Here is a 22,697-nt window from a genome sequence, read left to right on the forward strand (position 1 = left end):
AGGACAGCGTACAACGAATGCGATTTGATCACTGCGACAACTACTTGAGAAATACAGGGACGCACACAAAATCGGCCACATGGTTTTTGTTGACTTACAAAACGTACATGAAGGAGTACTCCGTGATGTTGTATAATGGGCTATAAATGTGAAGAAAATTTCTGGGAAGTAAATTAGATTAGTAAAAAAATATATTGAGAATCCAATCCTCCTCGTTAGCGTATTTTGTGTTCAGGGGGCGAATGCCCACGGCGCGCACGTATGTTGTGTGACAAGAATGAATAAATTATGGAATTAATATTTAAAACAGGTCTGAAAGTGGCGGCAGTGACAGAAACGTTAAGGAGTAAACGGTTAACTTGATAAAGGCATGTATTGCGGAGTTATGAAAGTCATATTACCAGGCGAATATAAAAATTGCAAATGGAAAGACACAAGAGGAGAGGAAGGCTAAAGAAAAGATGGTTGGCTGTATGTTGCACCACAAAGTCTAATTAAATTAATTTGTTATACATCAAGCAAGGCGAGGATTGAAAAGAAGCGTAGAAAGTTTAGAAGTTTTATATTTAAACCACCGTCCGCCAGATGTGGAGGACTTTGTGGTGTAAAAGGCTTAGATGATAAGTTGACAAATGATAGAAGCGAATGGATGAGATTGACATATTTTGCTGACCTGCTTTAAGTGGGTTAAGGTAAATGATGGTTAAGATGATGACCTAAGTGAGATAATCTTAGGTTAGGTTAGGTTATAATAAGGCATAGATATTCCATTACTTGGTAAATAATAATAGCAAAAGAACTGCACATTTTATTGTACCTACTTAAATTGACCAAAACCCAGGCGAGGTGATACATTGTCATCAACAGAGAGACAGTGATGTCAATAAGTAACAGCAACATTATAGCATCTCCGATAACATCTGTTAAAATATGGTAAATTTTCATGTAATCTTCAAGCAGTAATTGTTCCTCTTTCAATTGTATTCGACATGGACCTGCCAAGTTAATATTATCAAAATCACAGAACAGAAAACGCCCAAATGAAGGCTAAATGATACCACAAACAAAACAAGAATGCTTTGCTTAAAATAAATGTGACAGTGACTTTTAACCTATATAGGATGTTTCCAACTTTTGGGTTCTCGCTTAACCTGGGGAAAAAGAGATTGCTTTTTTACTTTTGTCATTTCTGGAGTGAAACTCTAGAAAAAAAAAAAGGCAATTTTGTTTCCGGAAAGCACCAGATTCAGTGTGATTGTGGATTACATTTTACTGATTTGTGCTTTCATACATAAGGGACCCCTGTAATCCGGGGCCCCGTATCATTGATACGGCTGATAAAGCGGTAGCTAGACCCTGGCTCCGATACACAGAACGGCAGCCAGACAGACAAAAATTAAAAAAAAGCAAACTTCGATACATTGTATAAATAAATATAAGCACTTGTGAAAACACAGTTATCTTGAAATAAGAGACAGGCACTTCTATTTTATTTATATGTGTATTGATTAAAGAATTACTTGTGAAAATGTATAAAAATTAATAAAATAAATAAACGAAAGGAATGAAAAATCTGACTGCACAAAATATGTATATAATCTAAAAAGAAAAAAAACAAGTTGTAGGCAAAAGTGTAAAAAGCCATTTGAAAACAGTCGGGACTAATACTGAATAGAATATTTTTAGTCTACATTATACTATTTAATGGGTCCCGACTATTTTCTAATTTCCTTCCCTTTCTCTTCTTCGTCGGGTAACCAATAGACGTTATTCGATTATCTTACGATTTGGATGTAAGAAATGTTCATTTAGACGTGTGTTGAGAGCTTTCGTCGTAGTATAGCAGTTATAGATTAGAGTCATATGCTGCAACAGCAGAAAATCAATTATGCTGTGCTCAATAACTTTAGAAGACCAAAGGTACACAACATCTGAAAGCAAAGGTGTACGCTTTTTTAGGTATCAACATCAACAACCCATATATGGCGCACTGTTGAGTTCGAGTCTCATCTCAGAATGAAAGGGGTAAGACTGGTCCACCACGCTGGCCCAATGCGAATTGGCAGACTTCAGATACGTAGAGAATTGAGAAAATTCTCAGGTATGCAAGTTTCCTCACGATGTTTTTCGTCGTTCTGGAGTAAGACAAAAATTGAGAAAATTTTCACTGAATACTACTGAATTACTAAGCTATAATATGAAATGAAGTGCGTTTTATAAAATACAACGTTTCATAATCTACTATCACACAAGCCACGGTCTAGTAGTATATATATTTTCATAAAATAGTAGGTATTTTCTAAATCTTTCTGTAGTAAGCTAATAACTTCTAAAAAGTAAGTAACTAAGATCTTCTAATTTGAAGAAAACCTGACCTAAGACTGTAATGATTCTCAGTAACAATATTATACTCACAAGGTAAATCACCAATCAATGCAATGACCATAAAAGTGTTCAACTCGCGAAAAACTAGAAAGCTAATTGTAAAAAGCAGCAGGCTGGTCCAAACTATCCAAAGTTTAGGTTCGTCTAAATGACAGCAGTTGTGGCCCTTGATCTCAAAAAGAAAATTAAATACATATAAGTACACTAGCTGATGCCGCGCGGATTCACCCGCATGGTTCCCGCACCCGTAGGAATACGGATAATATAGCCTTCCTCGATAAATGGACTATCTAACAATGAAGGAATTTTTCAAATCGGACCAGTAGTTTAAACAAACAAACAAACTCTTCAGCTTTATAATATTAGTATAGATACAATCTCGTACAGGAAAAAAAATAAAACAATATTCACTAACTTTGACGTGTGTTAGTTGACATATACGAAATTGAGATTCTATGTAAAAAATGTCATCCGTTGCCTACTGACGACCCTGCGTGGATATCATTCAGTAGATAGATGACGTTTCTCAGTTGATTTGATGTTTATTTTAATAGGTTGTTAATAAAGACCAAATTAGTGAATAGGCCAGCAGGTAGGTACGTACCATCCGGGTGACCGTCATAAATCCAACTCGTACTTCCTCGTAATATTTTTTTACTCGATAGTTTGTATGGATGTGTGTTTGTTTGGATGATTGTTACTGTTTAACGCCGAAACTACTGAACCAATATGGTTGAAATTTAAAATGAAGATAGATAATACCCTGGAGTAACACATAGGCTACATCTTCTTCCCGGTTCCATGGTTCCTGCGGGATTTCTGAAAAACAGAATTCCACGCGGACGAAGTCGCGGGCGTCGGCTAGTTACTAATAAACAAACGAAAGTCCTAGATACCTTTTGTAACTGATTGACTATATACAATAGTCTTCGCATCCGAAGTTTACCAGTAAATACTCCCAAACTTGTTTTGCTTACAATTAAAGCCAATATGATAAAAGACGTTATCATCGTTTCAGTTGACTTGTATAAAAGCCGTTTTGCTCTAGCGTTGACAGTAACACCGTATAAAATTACACTTCCCATAGTCAAGTCTAAAAAATAGTAAAATATTAGTAACTTTATTATACATATTACTAACTTACATGTAACAATTATTTTACAAAGTTTTAAAGGTTAAAATTATTTTTTTTTAATTAAATCTTTGTAAAAACTACATGAGATTTTCGCCATATTTTTAACACTTACTTCGATAACATGTAGATAATAAAAAACATAACCAGTCAGCCCAAAAATTAATTAGCAATTAACCAAAAAAAGTCCGTAGAGATCGCTAATGAATGTCATTACGCCCCTACGATGTTGTACTTCTAAAGCGTAGAGTACAGTATTGTTGTAAATAGATATAATATAATCACAAAAACTAACGTAAAGTAATAAGAGCTACAGAAGAGATGATCGCCGCAGTCCGACAAATGGTAACATGGTAGCCATCGCCGCAACCGCGCGTGAACCGCAGCGGCGCGACGCCGACAAACTTGCTCGCTCGCAACACTATGGCGGTCGCACCCGACACCACGCCTGACTCTGACTCCGGAGTGTCCATTGATAATATTGTGTTCAACAGCAGGTCTAAATAAAATCTAAAACCAAATGTAAATCAATGTTGTAAATAATAAATGAAACACATTAAATTATACGTATATAAGCATTCAGGATTCCATTAGCCTTATCATAATGGAGAGAGGGCTAAGTAATACCATGGATATAACATCTGATAGCTTGTATAGATGCAACTATGTGGAAGCAACGTATCGATCTACGGCGAAATACCATTACAACTAAGTAATGACGTCTAGCATTGTATATGTTACCGATAAATTGTAAAATACATTCTTTATAATATTGTAATCTGTCGATATATTGTGAACTGAACATACTGATTACAATTTAACGTGTAATTTTTCGGTATATTATGAAAGTGAAACCGTTAAATTGCAATCTTAAAATGTCATCTGTTCGAACTTGCTCCTGATTAGTCGGCCTTACGATTAGCAGACCGTTCTGTGTCTATAGAGTTAGGAATGAAACACATAATCGGTCAGTCAAATAAAATACTTTAAGAATTGTGACATCACGTATTTATTTATTATTTATTATACCTAAAAACTCTCGTGTTTATTCATAAACTTTAATATAAATAATTATTTAACATAAATAAACTTTAATTTAAACATCTAATTTGAAATATGTATGTTTTTTTTTATTTATACTTCAACAGTCCTATAATAAGTATGTGTATTAATAAAGGCACTCTGCTACCTCTCAGAGGCACAATTATCCGCCCTCTTTTATATGACGCGAGTATATTCAAGTGGGCAGATAATATTTTTTTCTATAATTAATTATTATATTTCGTGATTTTATGTCGTCGAGATTTTTGTATAATTAACATTATCTAGATACTCGCCTTTCATCACAATATAAATATATAAAAATATATAATACATATTGTACAATAATCTTCTCAGATAAACGACGTATAATCAAAATATAACTTCACTTAAATTCGTTTATGGTAGGCCTCCACATATCCACATCGTAAGTATCAGACACATCGCATCAAAGGAATCGTAATTAAAAGGCGCACAATCATACAAGTGCGTCCATCCGCATCGTACGGATAGCACGAATCTACCGTAAAATAAAAATTAATTTAATGCGATGTGTCCAATACTTATGACGCGGATACTTGGACGGCGATCTTTAATCTCCAATTATTAATTTGGTTTCGAACGCAACTGCATTGATGATACAAAGAACGTCGCTACTCCTCCGAATACCTGTAATAAATATAAAGTAGATATAGTGTTATACTTCAACACCCATAATAATAAACTTCTAAATCCAAAGTGTTCTAATCTAAGGAACAACTAGCTCAGGAAGGATTCCACACCACTCCCATATTCCAAGAACATTCTCGAAGCCAGCTGCCGGCGCAGACTAAGTATTGCTGATGAATCATCACACAGTATATAAACCTAGCCTGGAGGAAGAATGGCGTCATTCAGCCCTGGACGCAGGCCAATACAGACGGGGCGAGACTATTCACCTCGTTAATGCATACTGTGTCTAGGCACGGATGCTCACGGCGCGTTCGAAACCCCTTCCTCGCGAAAGGTGTAGCGCCGTACGACAACATTCGAATAGTATATTAGTAGCACACGAATGTATTCATTAAATTAAGTTGTGTTTATTAAGAGTTGAATCCTCAGTATAGGATCCCCGTGCCCGATTCCAACCCACCACCTGAACCGGTAGAAGTAACGCGAAGGCAAGCTCGACTGGATCCATAAAAGGCAGGTCGGACCTGCGACGTTACAAGTGTAATTCAACAATCATATAAAAGGGTGAAGGCTGCGTGAATTCACATCGCAAACGTGTCCATCCACACTCACAAATGTTCATACTTTTTTCCTGCTTTCAATCAGAATGGACGTTGATATTACGACTATTGACGTGTGGAATACGTTAACAAAATATTTAGAAGAAATTATCTTCAAAATACCAACTCCCCCTACGTTCCGATAACCACTCCCGACGACGTTCATACTGAAAAACTGACGCGACATTTTAAAACAGTATTAGGATGGATCCGTCATCCACCGTAACACCATATGTTTTCTGTGGTAACACGAAGGTTGGTTAAAGAATTTTTAAAATTGGTTAAGTAGTTTCAACTACCATACAAGAAATCTTATCTCTTTAGAATATTAGTTTATAAGCAAAACCCCACTGTATCACCTATGTAGTTCCCATTCCTGTCGGAGTTCGGGGATATTCATATAGCCTATGTAGTCCTTAGTCCTGATAATGTAGTTTCCATTAGTGAACTAACTTTTCAAATCGGTCCTATAGTTATTACTGTTGTAATATTAGTACAGATTTATTTATATTTTATATATTAGGATAACTGTAATATATTTATTAAGAATGTGACTGTACCGAGCCTAATAGAGGTCTTCCAAATACAAATACTCCTAAAGGTGAAACCGTCGGAGTTAATGATGTTGAGATATCTTCAATGAAACTGTACCATTCTTTATTCTTGAGACTAAAATTAGACTTCTGGCACAAAATACGACTCAACAATATTGCAGTCCTTTTTATCTGAAATAATGACCAAACGAATTTTATAATTATATCATTATAAACGGCCCTGTGTATAATTAATAAGCCATCAGAATTCAATATGCCCCCCTAGACACAATGTTATGATGTTGATATTGACGATGATGATGTCGATAGGTGTTATCTGTCATATAAGTTAACTATTCGCCTTTTGCTTACATCTCGAGACAGGGGACGTATGTCTAACAATAGGCGTCTATTCGTTAGTGATGAAAATAATGACCTTACACTAAATAACATTATTTCATGTTGTACATACCTCTTGTTGCCATTGGTGACAAGGTTCTATTAGAATAATAATCCGAATGGTGTGAAATATCAGAAATAATACCTGGGACAGTAGTAGTAGAGTAAAATCCAATGAATTAAATTTACCTGCAAAAGAATTACAAGTTACAGCTGTAGTTTTTATTAACAAAAGAACTGCATATTTTATTTTACTTACTTAAATTGATTATGACCCAGGCTAGGTGATACATAGTCGTCAACAGAGAAACGGTGATGTCAATAAGTAATAGCAACATTATAACATCCCCGGAAGCATCCGTCAAAATATGGTAAATTTTCATGTAATCATCAAGCAGTATTCGTTCCTCTTTCAATTGTATTCGATATGGACCTACCAAATTACCATTATCAAAATGAATCACACAACACAAAACGCTAAAGCTATTTGTAGTAATGATCAAAATTATGAAATAGGTAGGTAATATAAATTGTAAGTTCAAAGACAAATTGGTGTACCACATCCGTTATTCCTTACTCTTTCAATTGCCTTGTCCTTAAATAACTCTTAATCCACTATTAAGTATCAAAGCTCTATCTAATTAATACATATAAATAAAATTGAAATGTCTTTCAGTGATTTTAAGATAAGTGTATTTTCTCAAGTGCATATCGTTTTTTTCATTATTATTTACAATTAGCCCTTGACTACAATCTCAGGCGGGCTAATTTGTTAGGAGTAGGATAAAAGTCCACTTCCCTTTGGGTTTCTACACGACTTCGTACCGGTACGCTAAATCACTTGGTGGTACGTCTTTGCCGGTAGGGTGGTAACTAGCCACGGACGAAGCCTTGCACCAGCAAGACCTGAATCAATTAAGGAAACCAAACGAACTGCACCACGATGGCCGTCAAAATTCTTAATTTACAAGATACCAAAACACAATCAAGTATTTATTTAATTTTTGATGTTCTGTATATCTCTCTGTTTGTCCAGGCTAATCTCTGTAATGGCTGAACAGATTTTAACGGGATTTTAACTGTTAAATAGAGGAGGTTAGGAGGAGGTAAGCAACATATAGGCTACTTTTTATTCAGGATTTATGAAAAACTGATTTTTACTGTAATGCATTTGCGCACGTCCGTTAGTAAATAATAATAAATAATTATCCAATGTGACAACCAATAAGTGGGTCTGCAATAATTGCCGTAACTTATATATTTCTTTATATTTTATTATAAGATTTTATTGTAACCTGTTGGTGTCCTGTTTAAATAAATAAAATGAAAAACAAAATCAATGATGCGTAGGTGTAGCTAAATAGTTTAGAAAATCCAAAAGAGCACGCCTCGCGCTTATTTAATACTAACAGACGTGTGCGCCTTTTATACAAACTGAAAGCTATGCGTTAGCTTAGAAACACGACTGCATAATTTTTTTTTAATGCTGTCGGACTCCTTTTTTTTAAGCAATTTGAAATCAGTCGGGACCATTATAGGATACTTAGAATGAGGTCCCGACTATTTTATAATTTATTATTTTATTATTAGTACTTTCCCTTTTCCTTCATGCAGTTATTCGAATAACTTACGATTCGAATGTAAAAAATGTTCATTCAGACGTGTGTTGAGAGCTTTCGTCGTAGTATAGCAGTTATAGATTAGAGTCATATGTTGCAACAGCAGAAAATCAATTATGCTGTGCTCAATAACTTTAGAAGACCAAAGGTATATACCATCTGAAATATTAAACATACTCTTTTTTAGGTGTCATCATCAACAACCAATTTGAGGCTCTCAGTTGAGTACGAGACTCCTCTGAGGATGAGAAGATTTTAGCTAATACACTACCACGCTAGCCCAATACGGATTAGTAGACTTCACATACGAAGAGAATTGGGAAAATTGTCAGGTAGGTATACAGGTTTCCTCACGATGCCTTCGTTTTGAATTCGGTCCGGAGCATGCACCTCCAACTTCTCAGTTATGAGAATTTTAAGAAATTAAATATCATGTGTCTCAAACGGTGAAAGAAAACCAATGTGAGGAAATCTGCATACCTGGGGATTTTCTTAATTTTCTACGTGTGTGAAGTCTGCCAATCCGCATTTGGCCAGCGTGGTGGACTAAGGCCTAAACCCTCTCATTCTGAGAGGAGACTGACAGTGACCCGAATATGGGTTGTTAATGATTATATATTTTATTACAATTTATGTTATATGAAACTATTTTCGAATATTTTAACAGAAATTCACTTTTAATTCAGTATAACTTAAGTATATTTTATTATGATGACAAGAGGCACTGAAAGGTAGAGTTGCCTTTCAGTGCCTCTTGTCCCCAGAAAAAATCAATTTTTCCTGTAGGATAGAAACTTTTTCATGAGTGAGTTAAGAGACGGATATGAGGTAGTGTTAGACATTTATGTACATATTTAGTACATATATTTTTTATGTATATTTTCATAAAATAGTATTCCATAAAATTTTCTGGAGTAAGCTACTCACTCCTAAAAAGTAAGTAACTAATATCTTCTAATTTGAAAAATAACTGATCTTAAGACTGTAATCATTCTTAGTAATAATATTATACTCACAAGGTAAATCACCAATAAATTCAATTATCATTAAAAGGTTCAACTCGCGCAAAACTAGGAAGCTAATTGTAAAAGACAGCAGGCTGGTCCAAACTATCCAAGGTTTAGGTTCGTATACATTACAGCAGTTGTAGTCCTTGATCTCAAAAAGAAAATTAAATGTTACACATAAAATCTCGGACAGGAACAAAATATATTAAAGAATTTCTTAATCCTACATCATTGGCCACAAGTCCAGGGCTCACACAGCGTTTTTCTCTCTAACACACGATGGACCTGGAATGTATGGAACCCGTGAATCCATGAAATGCATATACGTCTCATATTCATGACCAAACTCAAACTGTTCTGTTTGTTATTATCAGGAGAAGGTTCTTATACAGTACAGAAAAAATTTTAAAAAATTGCGCGGAAAATTAGAAAAAGAGGTAGGGGCAGGGTAGGGGTAGGGGTAGGGGTAGGATAGGGTAGGGTCGAGGTAGTCGAAAGTTTATATCGAGTTTCACGAGGACGAAGTCGTTGAAGTCCACTAGTAAACTAATAAACAAGGAAAGTACTAGATACCTTCTGTAACTGATTGACTATATACAATAGTCTTCGCATCCGAAGTTTTCCAGTAAACACTCCCAAACTTGTTTTGCTTATAATCAAAGCCATACTGATAATAAAAGTCATCATCGTCTCTATAGACTTGTAAAAAAGCCGTTTCGCTTCAGCGTTGACAGTAACACCGTATAAAATTACACTTCCCATAGTCATATCTAAAAAGTAGATTAGTAAAATATTAGTAACTATATTATACTGTAGGAAATGAGTAGTCTGACAAAAATATGACGTCACTCGACTATCACGTGTTGGCTCGTGCCGACACTAGGTGGCGCTAGTTGTTTCCATTCAGAGTGGGCGTTAGGCAGTGGGAGTAATCGGCCGGGCAAGCCACTGGTGTCACAAGGAGCTCGCTGTTTCAGTGGTGGGCGATCCGCCAATATCTCTCGTGGAGTAATCTTTCCCGGAGCTAGGCAGGGAGAATCGCTCTCTGTCTCGAGTAGTGAACTATGTGTATATATTTTCGGAGTAAAAGGTTTTTCTTTTGTAAATAGATCTTAAAATGCATCCCTTATACGCATCCTTATAATTAAGACGTAGACAAACTTTAGAATTTTAAAATGCAAGGATAGATAAAGGCGTGTGTTATATGGATAGTCGGAATTATTTGAATTACTTTGTATGAAAACATAAAAAGTTTTTATTTTGTAGTTAAAAAAATATTAGTTATCCAGTTCGGCTCCTATAAGTGGTCTCATCAACACCTTGAAGTAATGGGTAATACTCCCTAACACCCTGTAAAATTTGATTTTTTGACCTAGATCTGACAAGTAGCGATATTTTATGAATGTTATTACGCCCGACGTTGCACTAGATTATAGTTATATTGTAAATAGATATAATATAATCAGAAAAACTAACGTAAAGTAGTAAGAGCTACAGAAGAGATGATCGCCGTAGTCGGACAAACGGTAACATGGAAACCATCGCCGCAACCGCGCGTGAACCGCAGCGGCGCGATGCCGGCAAACTTGCTCGCTCGCAACACTATGGCGGTCGCGCCCGACACCACACCTGACTCTGACTCCGGAGTATCCATTGATAATATTGTGTTCACCAGCAAGCAATAAAATCTAAAACCAAATGTAAATCAATATTGTAAATAATAAATGAAACACATTAAATCGTACGTACCTAAGTATTCAGGATTCCATTAGCCTTATCATAATGGAGAGAGGGCTAAGTAATACCACGGATATTACATCTGATAGCTTGTGTATGCAACTCTGTGAAAGCAACGTATTGATCTACGGCGAAATAACATTACAACTAAGTAATGACGTCTAGCATTGTATCTATATACTAATGTGGTCAAGATCAAGATACCTGTAGGCCGCGTTCAATAGTTTTCCTTACTGCGCAATGCGTAATTAAACAAATCTTATGTCCCTTGCTAACTACTGATTCCCGCGAGTCTGGGTAGAAAATTATGTTTATTCGTGGTAACTTTTGACGTGAAGTAGTCTGTAAAAATTATTTGATAGTGGGTAGGTAGCAGTTCACTAAAACTCTAACTACATACATATGGACTAGAATCGCACCCAACAAAATCGTCTGTTATATTTTGAGGGGGACGAGATAAACGCACACATCGAAAATATTGCACAAGAATAAATTTATTTAGTGTAATTAGACTACACAACTATAAATTTAAATCGCAAAATACATACAATTTTTACACAACCTAATACAACTGTAGCAAACATCGTTCAGTCCCTTTACATTTAATATTCGATTACTTAATCGATGTAAAAATAAATAATACATTCTTTTTAGATTAGAAGATAAATTCTATTTTTAGTATTTGATAGAAATAAGATTAGAAATATATACTTACAAATGAATTTTAACTCCTTTTAGGAAACTAGTTGTTGACCGTTTTTTACACCATTATATTGCATAAACCGCCATTTTTAGAAAGCTTACAAGACAAATGCCATCATATACCAATACATCTATGAAACATTGATTCTACTTTTACTAATATTATAAAGCTGAAGAGTTTGTTTGTTTGTTTGTTTGTTTGTTTGTTTGTTTGTTTGAACGCGCTAATCTCAGGAATTACTGGACCGATTTGAAAAATTCTTTCAGTGTTAGAGAGTCCATTTATCGAGGGAGGCTAAAGGCTATATATTATCCCCACATTCTTACGGGAATGGGAATCACGGTTTACGTTTAGCGAGTCAGGTCCCGATTTAATTCCTTTGAGGTATAAAATAGGTAAAATGAATGTGATAAATTAGTGATAATAAAGTATATAATAAATTAAAAATAGATAGCCCCGACTACCCGACCGAATGAACCTCCTGAATGGTGTACAGTAGCTATTATGGGATTGGGCTTCATTAAATTGTATTGATGAGGACTTTTCACCTAAATTGGTTGTGACTGTCATTGAGGGTTTTAACACGACTACACAGAACAACTTACTTTTGGGGATTTTTCTTGTCTAGATCTAAATTGGATAAATAAAAAACTAAATTAAAAATCGAAAAATAACATCGTATTATGTTCTACCTACTGATCAGTCTGAAGGCGGTGCTAAACCGGTTTCCTATTTTCTTATTTTTTTCTGTATTTTATTTTATTTCATAAGTCGGTCCATTTTTCGTCGGTGTAACATCACACCAAAACGCTCAAAAACGCCCCATACTGCATTTAGTATGAGGCGCTGCAAATATGTCCCCGTATCTCCGAAAGATGTCATCGTTAGATAAAAGATAAGTACACTGTTAACTCTTACTTCTACAAAAATGCTTGACTATTTGCATACTTCTAATATATACAATTGAAAAATCCAAATTATCTATTATGTCAAATCCAAATTATACAATAATCTTTTCTATCGACATGACTTTATTCATGATGATATTTTCACTCATTTAAAACAAGCGTCCAAAAATTCGCATCGTCCGCGTCCGATAACGCATCGCATTAAATTTATTTTTAATTCTACGGTAGTTTCGTCGGATTCGTACGATGCGGATATGTGGACGTCTACCACAAATCTCCACTTGTTACTTCGGTTTCAAGCGCAACTGCATTGATGTGACAAAAAATGTCGCGACTACGCCGACTATCTGCAAGGAATATAAGGTAAAGTAAGGTCTTAGATATGCTGGTATTGGTAGTGTGTGTTTTATTACTCTTTTTTTTATCCCTAAAACGATTTTACGTAGTACGTATTTAGTAAACGGTTTAAGTAATAAATCAAAATAAACATTTAAATAAATACTACGCTAAAATGAGTAATAATAAAAGTGATTTTGTGATATGGAGGAAAATTAAAAACCCCTGTGGCAAGGTTAACAAACTAAAGATAGAACGGACAAAATCTATGAGGCCATGTCCAATGCCATTATTAAGTTTTATTCATCATCATCATCATCATATCAGCCGATGGACGTCCACTGCAGGACATAGGCCTTTTGTAGGGACTTCCAAACATCACGATACTGAGCCACCTGCATCCAGCGAATCCCTGCGACTCGCTTGATGTCGTCAGTCCACCTGGTGGGGGGTCGGCCAACACTGCGCTTACTAGTGCGGGGTCGCCATTCCAGCACTTTGGGACCCCAACGTCCATCGGCTCTTCGAACTATGTGCCCCGCCCATTGCCACTTCAGCTTCGCAACTCGTTGAGCTATGTCGGTGACTTTGGTTCTTCTGCGGATCTCCTCATTTCTGATTTGATCACGCAGAGATACTCCTAACATTACTCGTTCCATCGCCCGCTGTGTGACTCTGAGCCTTCTTATGAGGCCCATAGTTAGCGACCAAGTCTCGGTACCCTAGGCAACACGCACTGTTTTATTAAGCAATTCTTTTATTTCTTCATGGTCGTAGAAAAACTATTTTATGCCAATTGCACGTAATTAGCCATTACATGAGAGTGGCATAAAAACTATTAAAATTAATTTCATACCGAGCCTAGTAGAGGTCTCCCAAATACAAATATTCCCAGAGGCGAAACCGCCTGAGTTGGTGATGTCGATACCTCTTCAATGAAAGTGTACCACTCTTTACTCTTGAGATTGAAACTTGACTTCTGATCCAAAATACGACTTAATAGTAATGCAGTCCTTTTCATCTAAAATAATGATCAAACCAATTAACACAATGAACAAAAACGAATTAATATTTGAGCTCATATGATCGATCCGTCTTGATAAGTAAGAATATTATTGTTTCTTTTATATATAAAGAAAAGATTTTTTTTTCTTCAAGTAATTAAGCACAATTAAATTTGGTGTTGTAATGTTGCAACCGACCACAGAGTTATTATTCAGTAAATTTAAACGATATAGAAATATAAAAAAATATTGTTTTTCTTGTAAAAATATATTGACGATTATTATAGTACTGCATGACTGCATGTATATATTTTTTTTGTCGTTTAACTTTATTCGGTCTGGCTTTGGTTGTAATTGTGTAATGTATGGTCTGCACTACAATACCAACCAAAGTTCATTGCATTTTTTTGTTATGATTGTTACATACCTCTTGTTGCCATTGATGACAAGGTTCTATTAGAATAATGATCCGAATGCTATGATAAACGATCCCTGGGTGAAAAGATTTACATTCAAGGAATTCGAACCACCTGCCAAAAAAAATTAATAAATAAAATAATAAATAAGCCATTTAATAAATGTTGTTAGTAGTTTGCTAGTAAGTTTTGTTATGTTAGTAGGTAATATTAGTTAGTATGTTCTTTTAAAATATGGACTCCTAAAAGGTTAAAGGCCTCCTCCATTTTCTTCCACAAATCCCACAAAAAAAAATATAGTGGTAGATTTTATTCGTATTGAAATACTATAATCGGAATCCAAATTGGCTTTGGTTGTAATAGTAAGCTGGTAAATTATAATAGCAAAAGATCATTACATTAAGTTATACCTACTTAAATCGGCCAAGACCCAGGCGAGGTAATACATCGTCGTCAACAGACCGACAGTGCGCCACGCGGCCGTCAAATAAATTTATTACAATATTGATCAAGTATAGCGCTGATACAAATGTAAACCAACATTAAATTTCATAGGACAGGTAGTCAAGCACGAGCGGATCTCAGACTTGCAACTGATGGCAGTTGCAATTTGATTGAGGGGCCCCTTTACGACCAGTCAATGCTCTCCATCTCCGCTTGCGTTGGGTCTCAGCTAAGAAACTAACAATGCAATACTAACCGGACCGGACGATAACTTACTCACTCACTATATTCACTGACTTAACTTTTACATCTCTATCACTATTTCACTATGCTTAACAAATGGAAGACGACTATCCGCTCTGCTCAACTCGCAGACTACTGTGGGGGCAGGGTACTGTACCTGTCAAGCGTACCGGCCACGCGTCATTTTGGACGCAATGCTATTGGACGAGAGTCACGCTATCAACCTTTTACAGTCTTATTTATTTAAACAGTAAAGAATCAAACAAGTAAATAATTCTAATATTAGATTCTAAAATTATCACAATAATTAACGTAGATTTTGCTAACCGATGAAATAACTCACTCGCCGACATATATAAAGCTACATTATATCTGTCTATACTTATAATATAACTGTAACAGGTCCAATTGTGAACATTAAAGATATTTTGAAAATTTTAGTTAAAGGCCATTCGGTTGAATCCAAAAATACGTGTATTTTTTTTTCATTTTTTTTCTGTCTGTCCATGTTTTTGTTGACGATGAAAGTAAGAAAGGCACGATTTGAGACCATATTTAATTTAATTTTTTTGTTTCATTTTTGATTTTGTTTCATCGGACCAGAGAAAAAAATTCGGCATGGCTGGCAAAGACATATTGTGCTGCGTTGTGATATACTTACCTAAATTGGCTAATACCCAGGCGAGGTAGTACATAGTCGTCAACAGAGAAATAGTGGCGTCTATTAGTAACAGCAACATTATCACATCCTCAAATTGATGTATCATATCCGATATATGATAAAATTTTATGAAATCTTCCAATAGTATTCGTTCCTCTTTCAATCTCACTCGATTTGAACCTGCCAAACTACTTTTTCTAAGATCATATAAAATATTTCGTCCACCCTTAGAACTCCTTAATCCAGCCCTCTCGCAAAATCCTTTCTTGGCGGACCTCTACTAACTATAACCTACGTCCCTGCCAAATTTAATCTTTGTACGTCAAGCGGTTTTTGACCTTTCACATTTATACAGGTGTCCTGAAATTAATGGATGAAACGCAAATGGTAGACACCATCTAGTTATCTAATAATAATTTGAATAATTTTGACAAAATCCCAGAGTAACCAAGTAATTTTTTTGATTTAAAATTTTTTCTCAAAATATATAAAAAATAATGCTTGTTTTGAACTTTCTTGTGTATTTTTAATAGATTCGCTGTTAAAGTGATAATGTCATTATTAAAAATTGGATATTCTTAATAAAACAAGCAATAAAACTGATACAAAGTATTTGTTCAGTCCATATACTGCCTCATTGGTCCTGTGGTTAGCAGGTCGGACAATGAGGTCCAGGGTTCGTATATCAATAGCAAAATAAATATTGTGATTTTTCTTACAAGCAAAATCTTAAGCAGCCTGGAGTTGGGAAGTTGGCGGTGTTAGTACACCCCCGTGCCTCGGAGAGCCTGATCTCTCACCGATTGTGTCGGTTTGCCGTTCCATCGGATTTCGAGAGTGAGGGAAGAGAGAGTGCTCCTGTGCTTGCGCACACACTTGTGCACTATAATATCTCCTGCGTACATGGTTAATCTCACCATGATATTAGCCACCGTGACAAGTCTGCCGTGAAATATCTGCCGTGAAAAGTCTGCCGGGAGCATTTACTTGACACCAAAGGGGGTAGGGTATAACAAAAGAAAGGACCAACAGACCTCCTGGCAACATGCAGAATCGTAATCTGCATGCTTTCCTGGGATTAAAACTGTAAACAGAATGCGGTCTATGAATTTTGCATACTCAGTACCTCACAGCGCCTGGTCTATGTAATATCTGTTACATCGATAAATACTTACGATTCGAATTTAGGAAATGTTGACATATACGTGTATTGAGAGTCTTCGTCGTGGTATAGCAGTTAAAGAACAAAATCATGTGTTGCATCAGCAAAAAATTAATCAAGCTGTACTCAAGGTACAAAGAAGAATACCAAAGGTACACTCCATCTGAAATATTATATACTTTAATTATAAGCCATATATGTTAAACAAGACAGATGCTCCAAAACTGTAAGAAGTATACGCCTAGTGGGGCGTATCCTATCCTACTTCCTACTAATATTATAAAGGCAAAAGTTTGTGTGTATGTATGTTTGTTCCTCTTTTACGCTGCGGCTACTGAAGCAATTTGGCTGAAATTTGGAATGGAAATAGATTTTACTCTGGATTAACACATAGGATACTTTTCATCCCGGAAAAATCCTCGGTTCCCGCGGGATTTGTAAAAAACTAAATTTCACGCGGACGAAGTCGCGGGCGTCCGCTAGTACTTCATACTTCATACATACCGGGGGCGATAAATCTATCTACAGAACCGTGATAGCCCAGTGGATATGACCTCTGCCTCCGATTCCGGAGGTTGTGGGTTCCAATCCGGTCCGGGGCATGCACCTCCAACTTTTCAATTGTGTGCATTTTAAGAAATTAAATATCACGTGTCTCAAACTGTACGCGAAAAACATCGTGAGGAAACCTGCTAGAGAATTTTCTTAATTCTCTGCGTGTGTGAAGTCTGCCAATCCGCATTGGCCAGCGTGGTAGACTATTGGCCTAACCTCTCATTCTGAGAGCAGACTCGAGCTCAGTGAGCCTTTGATAATAAATAAACTTGATTATTTTCAGAAATTCATTGTAAATTTGTGACCATAAATTACATATTTTTCAACAATAATTTTTTTTTTTTTTTAATTGTTATTGTTGTCTTCATCTAGTGAGAATGGTGATCCTAATTTGGAGATGGATGAAATTTTCAATCTGTTACCATCAAAGTCGAGACGCATTTACTTAAATACTTACCTACGATACCTACGAATACCTACGAAAAATTTAATAAGTGAAGAAAACAACAACGAATGGATCCACTTACGAAAGGAGTTTTTTAAACTATTATCTCCCACGTTTACCTCACGTACTCATTATTCATCTTCACAGTAGTCGGAAATTATGTTACTGGGTAAAAGCATCTCCCTTAATATCCAAAATTGTAGACTTTGTACATTTAATTTTCAATTAAAATAAATCATTGAATATTATTAAACTATTTTATTTTCTCGCAATCGTAGTGAAAAGCAGAGTGTAACACGTGGGGCTAAACCCATTATAAACTCGGTTTCTATTTAGGCGGCCCTCGCCTTACGTCTCGGGCCCTAAAAATACCTCGTATATAATTCGGTCTTTTTAGCCCCTTGTATAACAATCTACTATTTTATCACCCTTCTTTCTCAGTCAATATATTTGCTGATGTACCAAAGCGGTGTACATTTGAATTTTGAAGCTGTATTTTTTTTCTTCTACCAACAAGCTTAAAACAAGAAAATTAATAAACAAAATAATCATAGGTATAAAAAAAATGGCGTAAAACCCAGGCATTATGGTTAACGGTGTTTGATTGGCCCCGTTGGGGACAAATTAAAGATGAATTAAAAATGTAATACGTTGTAGCAAACTTTTTTCGATAAAATAATGATTTCATTATTAAAGTAGATATATCTAGACTTTTTTAGATATAACGACGAACGACGCTTCGGCTAAAACCTCAAAACTTTATTCAATATAGATAAATTTTCGTTTATTTAATTAAATAACTCAGAAACTTTTTCCATTTTTGTGTTCGGACATTCAGAAACACAAAGCTTTTAAACAATAATAATACTCACAAGATAAATCACCAATGAAATCAAAGATCCAATACAAATTGAACTCGAGCAAAGCTAAATATCCAATTGCAAAAGACAGCAGGCTAGTCCAAACTATCCAAGCTTTAGGTTCATATAAATTACAGCTGGTGTGGTCTTTGATCTAAAAAATTTAATAAAATCTAAATTAGTACATATTGTAATCTCGGGTAATTGTCAGCATAATATCAGGATAAGTAAAATAAAAAAAAAACCACAACAAATGCACAAATAAAAGATGTTTTTTTTTATAGAGCTCATTCGTGGAAGTACATTTTTTTTATTCTTTACAAGTCAGCACTTGCGTACAGTCTCAACTGATGGCAAGTGATGATGCAATTAACAATGGAAGCGTGCTTGCAACTTGTTTTTCCACCGCCAAGCAGCAATCATTTATCATTATTAACCCATTTTCGGCTCACTTCTGAGCTCGAGTCCCTTCTCCGAATGAGAGGGGGTTAGGCCAATAGACCACCACGCTGGCCAAATGCGGATTGGCAGACTTCACACACGCAGAGAATTAAGAAAATTCTGTAGCAGGTTTCCTCACGATGTTTTTCGTTCACCGTTTGAGACACGTGATATTTAATTACTTAAAATGCACACAACTGAAAAGTTGAAGTGCATGCCCCGGACCGGATTGGAACCCACAACCTCCAGAATCGGAGGCAAAGGTCATATTCACTGGGCATCACGGTAAGCAGCAATGCTGTGTTTCAATCTGAAGGGTGTGGTTGCCGGTGAAGCTTGAAGTATTACCAGCAGTGGCGTGTATATGTGGCGTGGCGACAATTATTCTGACATATTTAATGTTTGACATGTACATAATTTTAACATAATAATGGTAATAAATATTTGACATTGCACTAAATTTAACTTATGTTAATGATTTTGACAGTATAAATTTGGCTTTATTATTATTTTATTTTATTATATTTTATTTTATCAGTCACAGTAATTTTGAATTAGATTTGTATTGGTCATAGAATCATAAAATGTCAAATTGTATAAGCTATTACGTTTTCTTTTTTTGTTTGTATAAAAATTAGGATTATAATGTGTTTTTTCTCTACAGAGACAAAAATGACTTTGCCTGATTTTTATATGCAGTAAATAGGGACGTCACAAAATCGATATTAAGGAATTAAATTATTGCTTAGTATCGATTTGTCAGTTACGGACCAAAAAAATTATTATTATTGATAAAAATATTTGACTAATTCACGATTTTATCAATGTGTTCAATAAATTGTATTTTTAATTCGATTACGATGAAAAGTATTTCTTGGAAACTATTAATTTTTGGATAATATAAAGTAATTTATAAGCTGTAAAAAACGTATAAGAATTATTATAGGTATGTTCATCATCATCGTCATATCAGCCGATGGACGTCCAGTGCAGGACATAGGCCTTTTGTAGGGACTTTCAAACATCACGATCCTTAGCCGCCTGCATATAATAGTAATACCTGCCACTCGCTTGATGTCGTCAGTCCACTTAGTGGGGGGTTGACCAACACTACATTTTCTAGAGCAGGGTCGCCTATCCAGCACCTTGGGACCATAACAACCATCGGCTCTTCGAACTATGTCTCCCTTTGGCACTTCAGCTTTGCGACACGTTGAGCTATGTCGGTGACTTTATTAATATCATAATTACACATTTTGTACATTTATTTTATTTCTTATGTATTGTTTTTATCGATTTTAATCGAATCAGAATCGTTAGGACAACCTTATTCTTTTTAGGCTGGTCACATTATTTTTATGTTTGACGTTTCTAAATGTCATTTCAGTCTCTGCTTTAAAAAAATAGACTTTAGGTATAGGTGTACAGTCTATTTAAATTTTTCATACACCAAATCATTATTAGTAGAAAGTATCAGGGTCTTAATTATATCATAAGGTATCTTTGTAAACCTGCTTTCTAATGAATAAATAAATAAAAAAAAAATAAAAAAAAAAATCGGCATCGCACGTGGAAATTATGGCCATTAGCTTAGATTCTAGTGAGCCATGGACAGGATTACACGTATTCTACACCTCCTTGCGTTAAGACGCATAAAAAAAACAGAAAGTAGGTTAGGCTAGGTTAGGTAGTAGTAGGTACTGGGCACAAAAATTGAGAAGGAAGTACCTACTGGTTGCACGGTGCGTTGTGTGACATCGTAGATTTTTGCGATCCGACGACGCACCGCAGTGTTGTGGTTTCGTCCTTAGGACGTGTGTTTTTGCCATGATAAAATATTATTTTGGTTTACTCATTTTCTTATGCCGTCAACTCTTAATAATAAAATAAATATACTACCGTCTGTAACTGATTGACTATGTACAATAGTCTCCGCATCCGAAGTTCTCCAGTAAACACTCCCAAGCTAATTTTGCTTGTAGTCAAAGCAATGCCGATAATAAAAGTTATCATCGTTTCTGTTGACTTGAAAAAAATTATTTTTATTTTTTCGTTGACAGTAATTCCGTAAAAAATTACGCTTCCCATAGTTATATCTAAAAATTAATGAAATGTTATTTGCCTAACACACGTATACAATGTTGTTTTACTAGTAGAATCAATTCCCAGTGTATTACCATTGACGTGGTGTGCAAATTTTTCAATTTTACACATATAAGCACTGTTTAAGAAATTATTATTTACTTACAATGTTATATTAGTTTGTATACTTCATTTTTTATTTTATACTTTTCTGTTTTCCTATCAGGCATATTATTATACACTAGCCATATAAACATTGACGCATTTTAGTCATATTTTAGTAAAAATAATATAAATAATAAAAAATATAATTTTGACTTAAACAATATGACATATACATAAATATACCTACATATTTGTAATGTAGTCGCCAATACCTTTTTGATACTAAACACGTGATAATTATCTCAGTTTAACTATTTTAGAAGTTGAATCTGAGGCTTAAATTCTATCATACAAAATTTTGATAACATTTAAATAGCCTATCTCACCCGCGCCATGATTTAAATCGCCTCACTCATTAATATCGGTTCAGAAATGTAGGCGCTATGGTTAAACATACAAACGCATATATAGACTGCCAAAATCATCACCCCTGTTTGTTACCTTAAACCGGTCACATAACTTTGGTACAATGATAATAGTAACATAGAGCAGAATCATAGCAAAACATGGACTTTTTATATTTTTTATATCGAAAAATCCAAGAAAAACAGAATTTTACGCGAACTGAGTCGCGGGTGCTCGCCATTTGTGTATATAATTATTAATGTATTGATTTTTCGTAAGCAAAGAAGTAGCGACATTTCATTGAAGGAGAGAACGTTAATTATTAATGTAATTACACCACGACCACGTCGTTCTTTATAAAGCTTGACGTTAAGCTATGTAGTAAATATAAATAACATCGGAAGAACTAACGTAATGTTATAAGAGCTATAGAAGAGATGATCGCCGCAGTGCGACAAACAGTAACATGGTAGCCATCGCCGCAACCGCGCGTGAACCGCAGCGGCGCGACGCCGACAAACTTGCTCGCTCGCAACACTATGGCGGTCGCGCCCGACACCACGCCTGACTCTGACTCCGGCGCATCCATTGATAATGTGCTCACTAAAATAAAAATTCCTTAAGATATTTCACACACGCAAAAATTGCATTATTCTAAATGAATTATTACCCTTATCTGGAGACTTTTGTTAACTGCTGCAAGATTATTTTCTTACTTATTTAATTTGAATTATATACGCAAACAACATAATATACTTGTATGTTTTATTGGTATCAGTATGAATTGAGAAGTATTCAGCCAG

The 22,697-nt window shown here is 35.3% G+C and overlaps 1 protein-coding gene and 1 long non-coding RNA gene across 2 annotated transcripts; both read right to left on the bottom strand.

The window, feature by feature from the left end:
* Positions 1 to 3,998: 3,998 nt before the first annotated feature.
* LOC112054889 (uncharacterized) lies at positions 3,999 to 15,304 on the bottom strand. Its single transcript, XM_052883258.1, has 11 exons — positions 15,192 to 15,304; positions 14,503 to 14,605; positions 13,928 to 14,092; positions 10,864 to 13,082; positions 9,961 to 10,157; positions 9,397 to 9,538; positions 8,393 to 8,539; positions 7,021 to 7,194; positions 6,835 to 6,950; positions 6,390 to 6,554; positions 3,999 to 5,227 (listed from the first exon to the last, which is right to left on the bottom strand). The coding sequence occupies exons 4-11, from the start codon at positions 11,039 to 11,041 to the stop codon at positions 5,165 to 5,167; spliced, it is 1,182 nt and encodes a 393-aa protein (XP_052739218.1). The 5' UTR covers positions 11,042 to 13,082; positions 13,928 to 14,092; positions 14,503 to 14,605; positions 15,192 to 15,304; the 3' UTR covers positions 3,999 to 5,164.
* A 6,372-nt stretch (positions 15,305 to 21,676) lies between these two features.
* Positions 21,677 to 22,691, bottom strand: LOC128198340 (uncharacterized). Its single transcript, XR_008251071.1, has 2 exons — positions 22,565 to 22,691; positions 21,677 to 22,497 (listed from the first exon to the last, which is right to left on the bottom strand). It is a non-coding gene; the product is annotated as an uncharacterized LOC128198340 (long non-coding RNA).
* Between the last annotated feature and the right edge of the window lie 6 nt (positions 22,692 to 22,697).

Source organism: Bicyclus anynana, chromosome 8 (genome assembly GCF_947172395.1).
Source record: "Bicyclus anynana chromosome 8, ilBicAnyn1.1, whole genome shotgun sequence".
Lineage (NCBI taxonomy): Eukaryota > Metazoa > Arthropoda > Insecta > Lepidoptera > Nymphalidae > Bicyclus > Bicyclus anynana.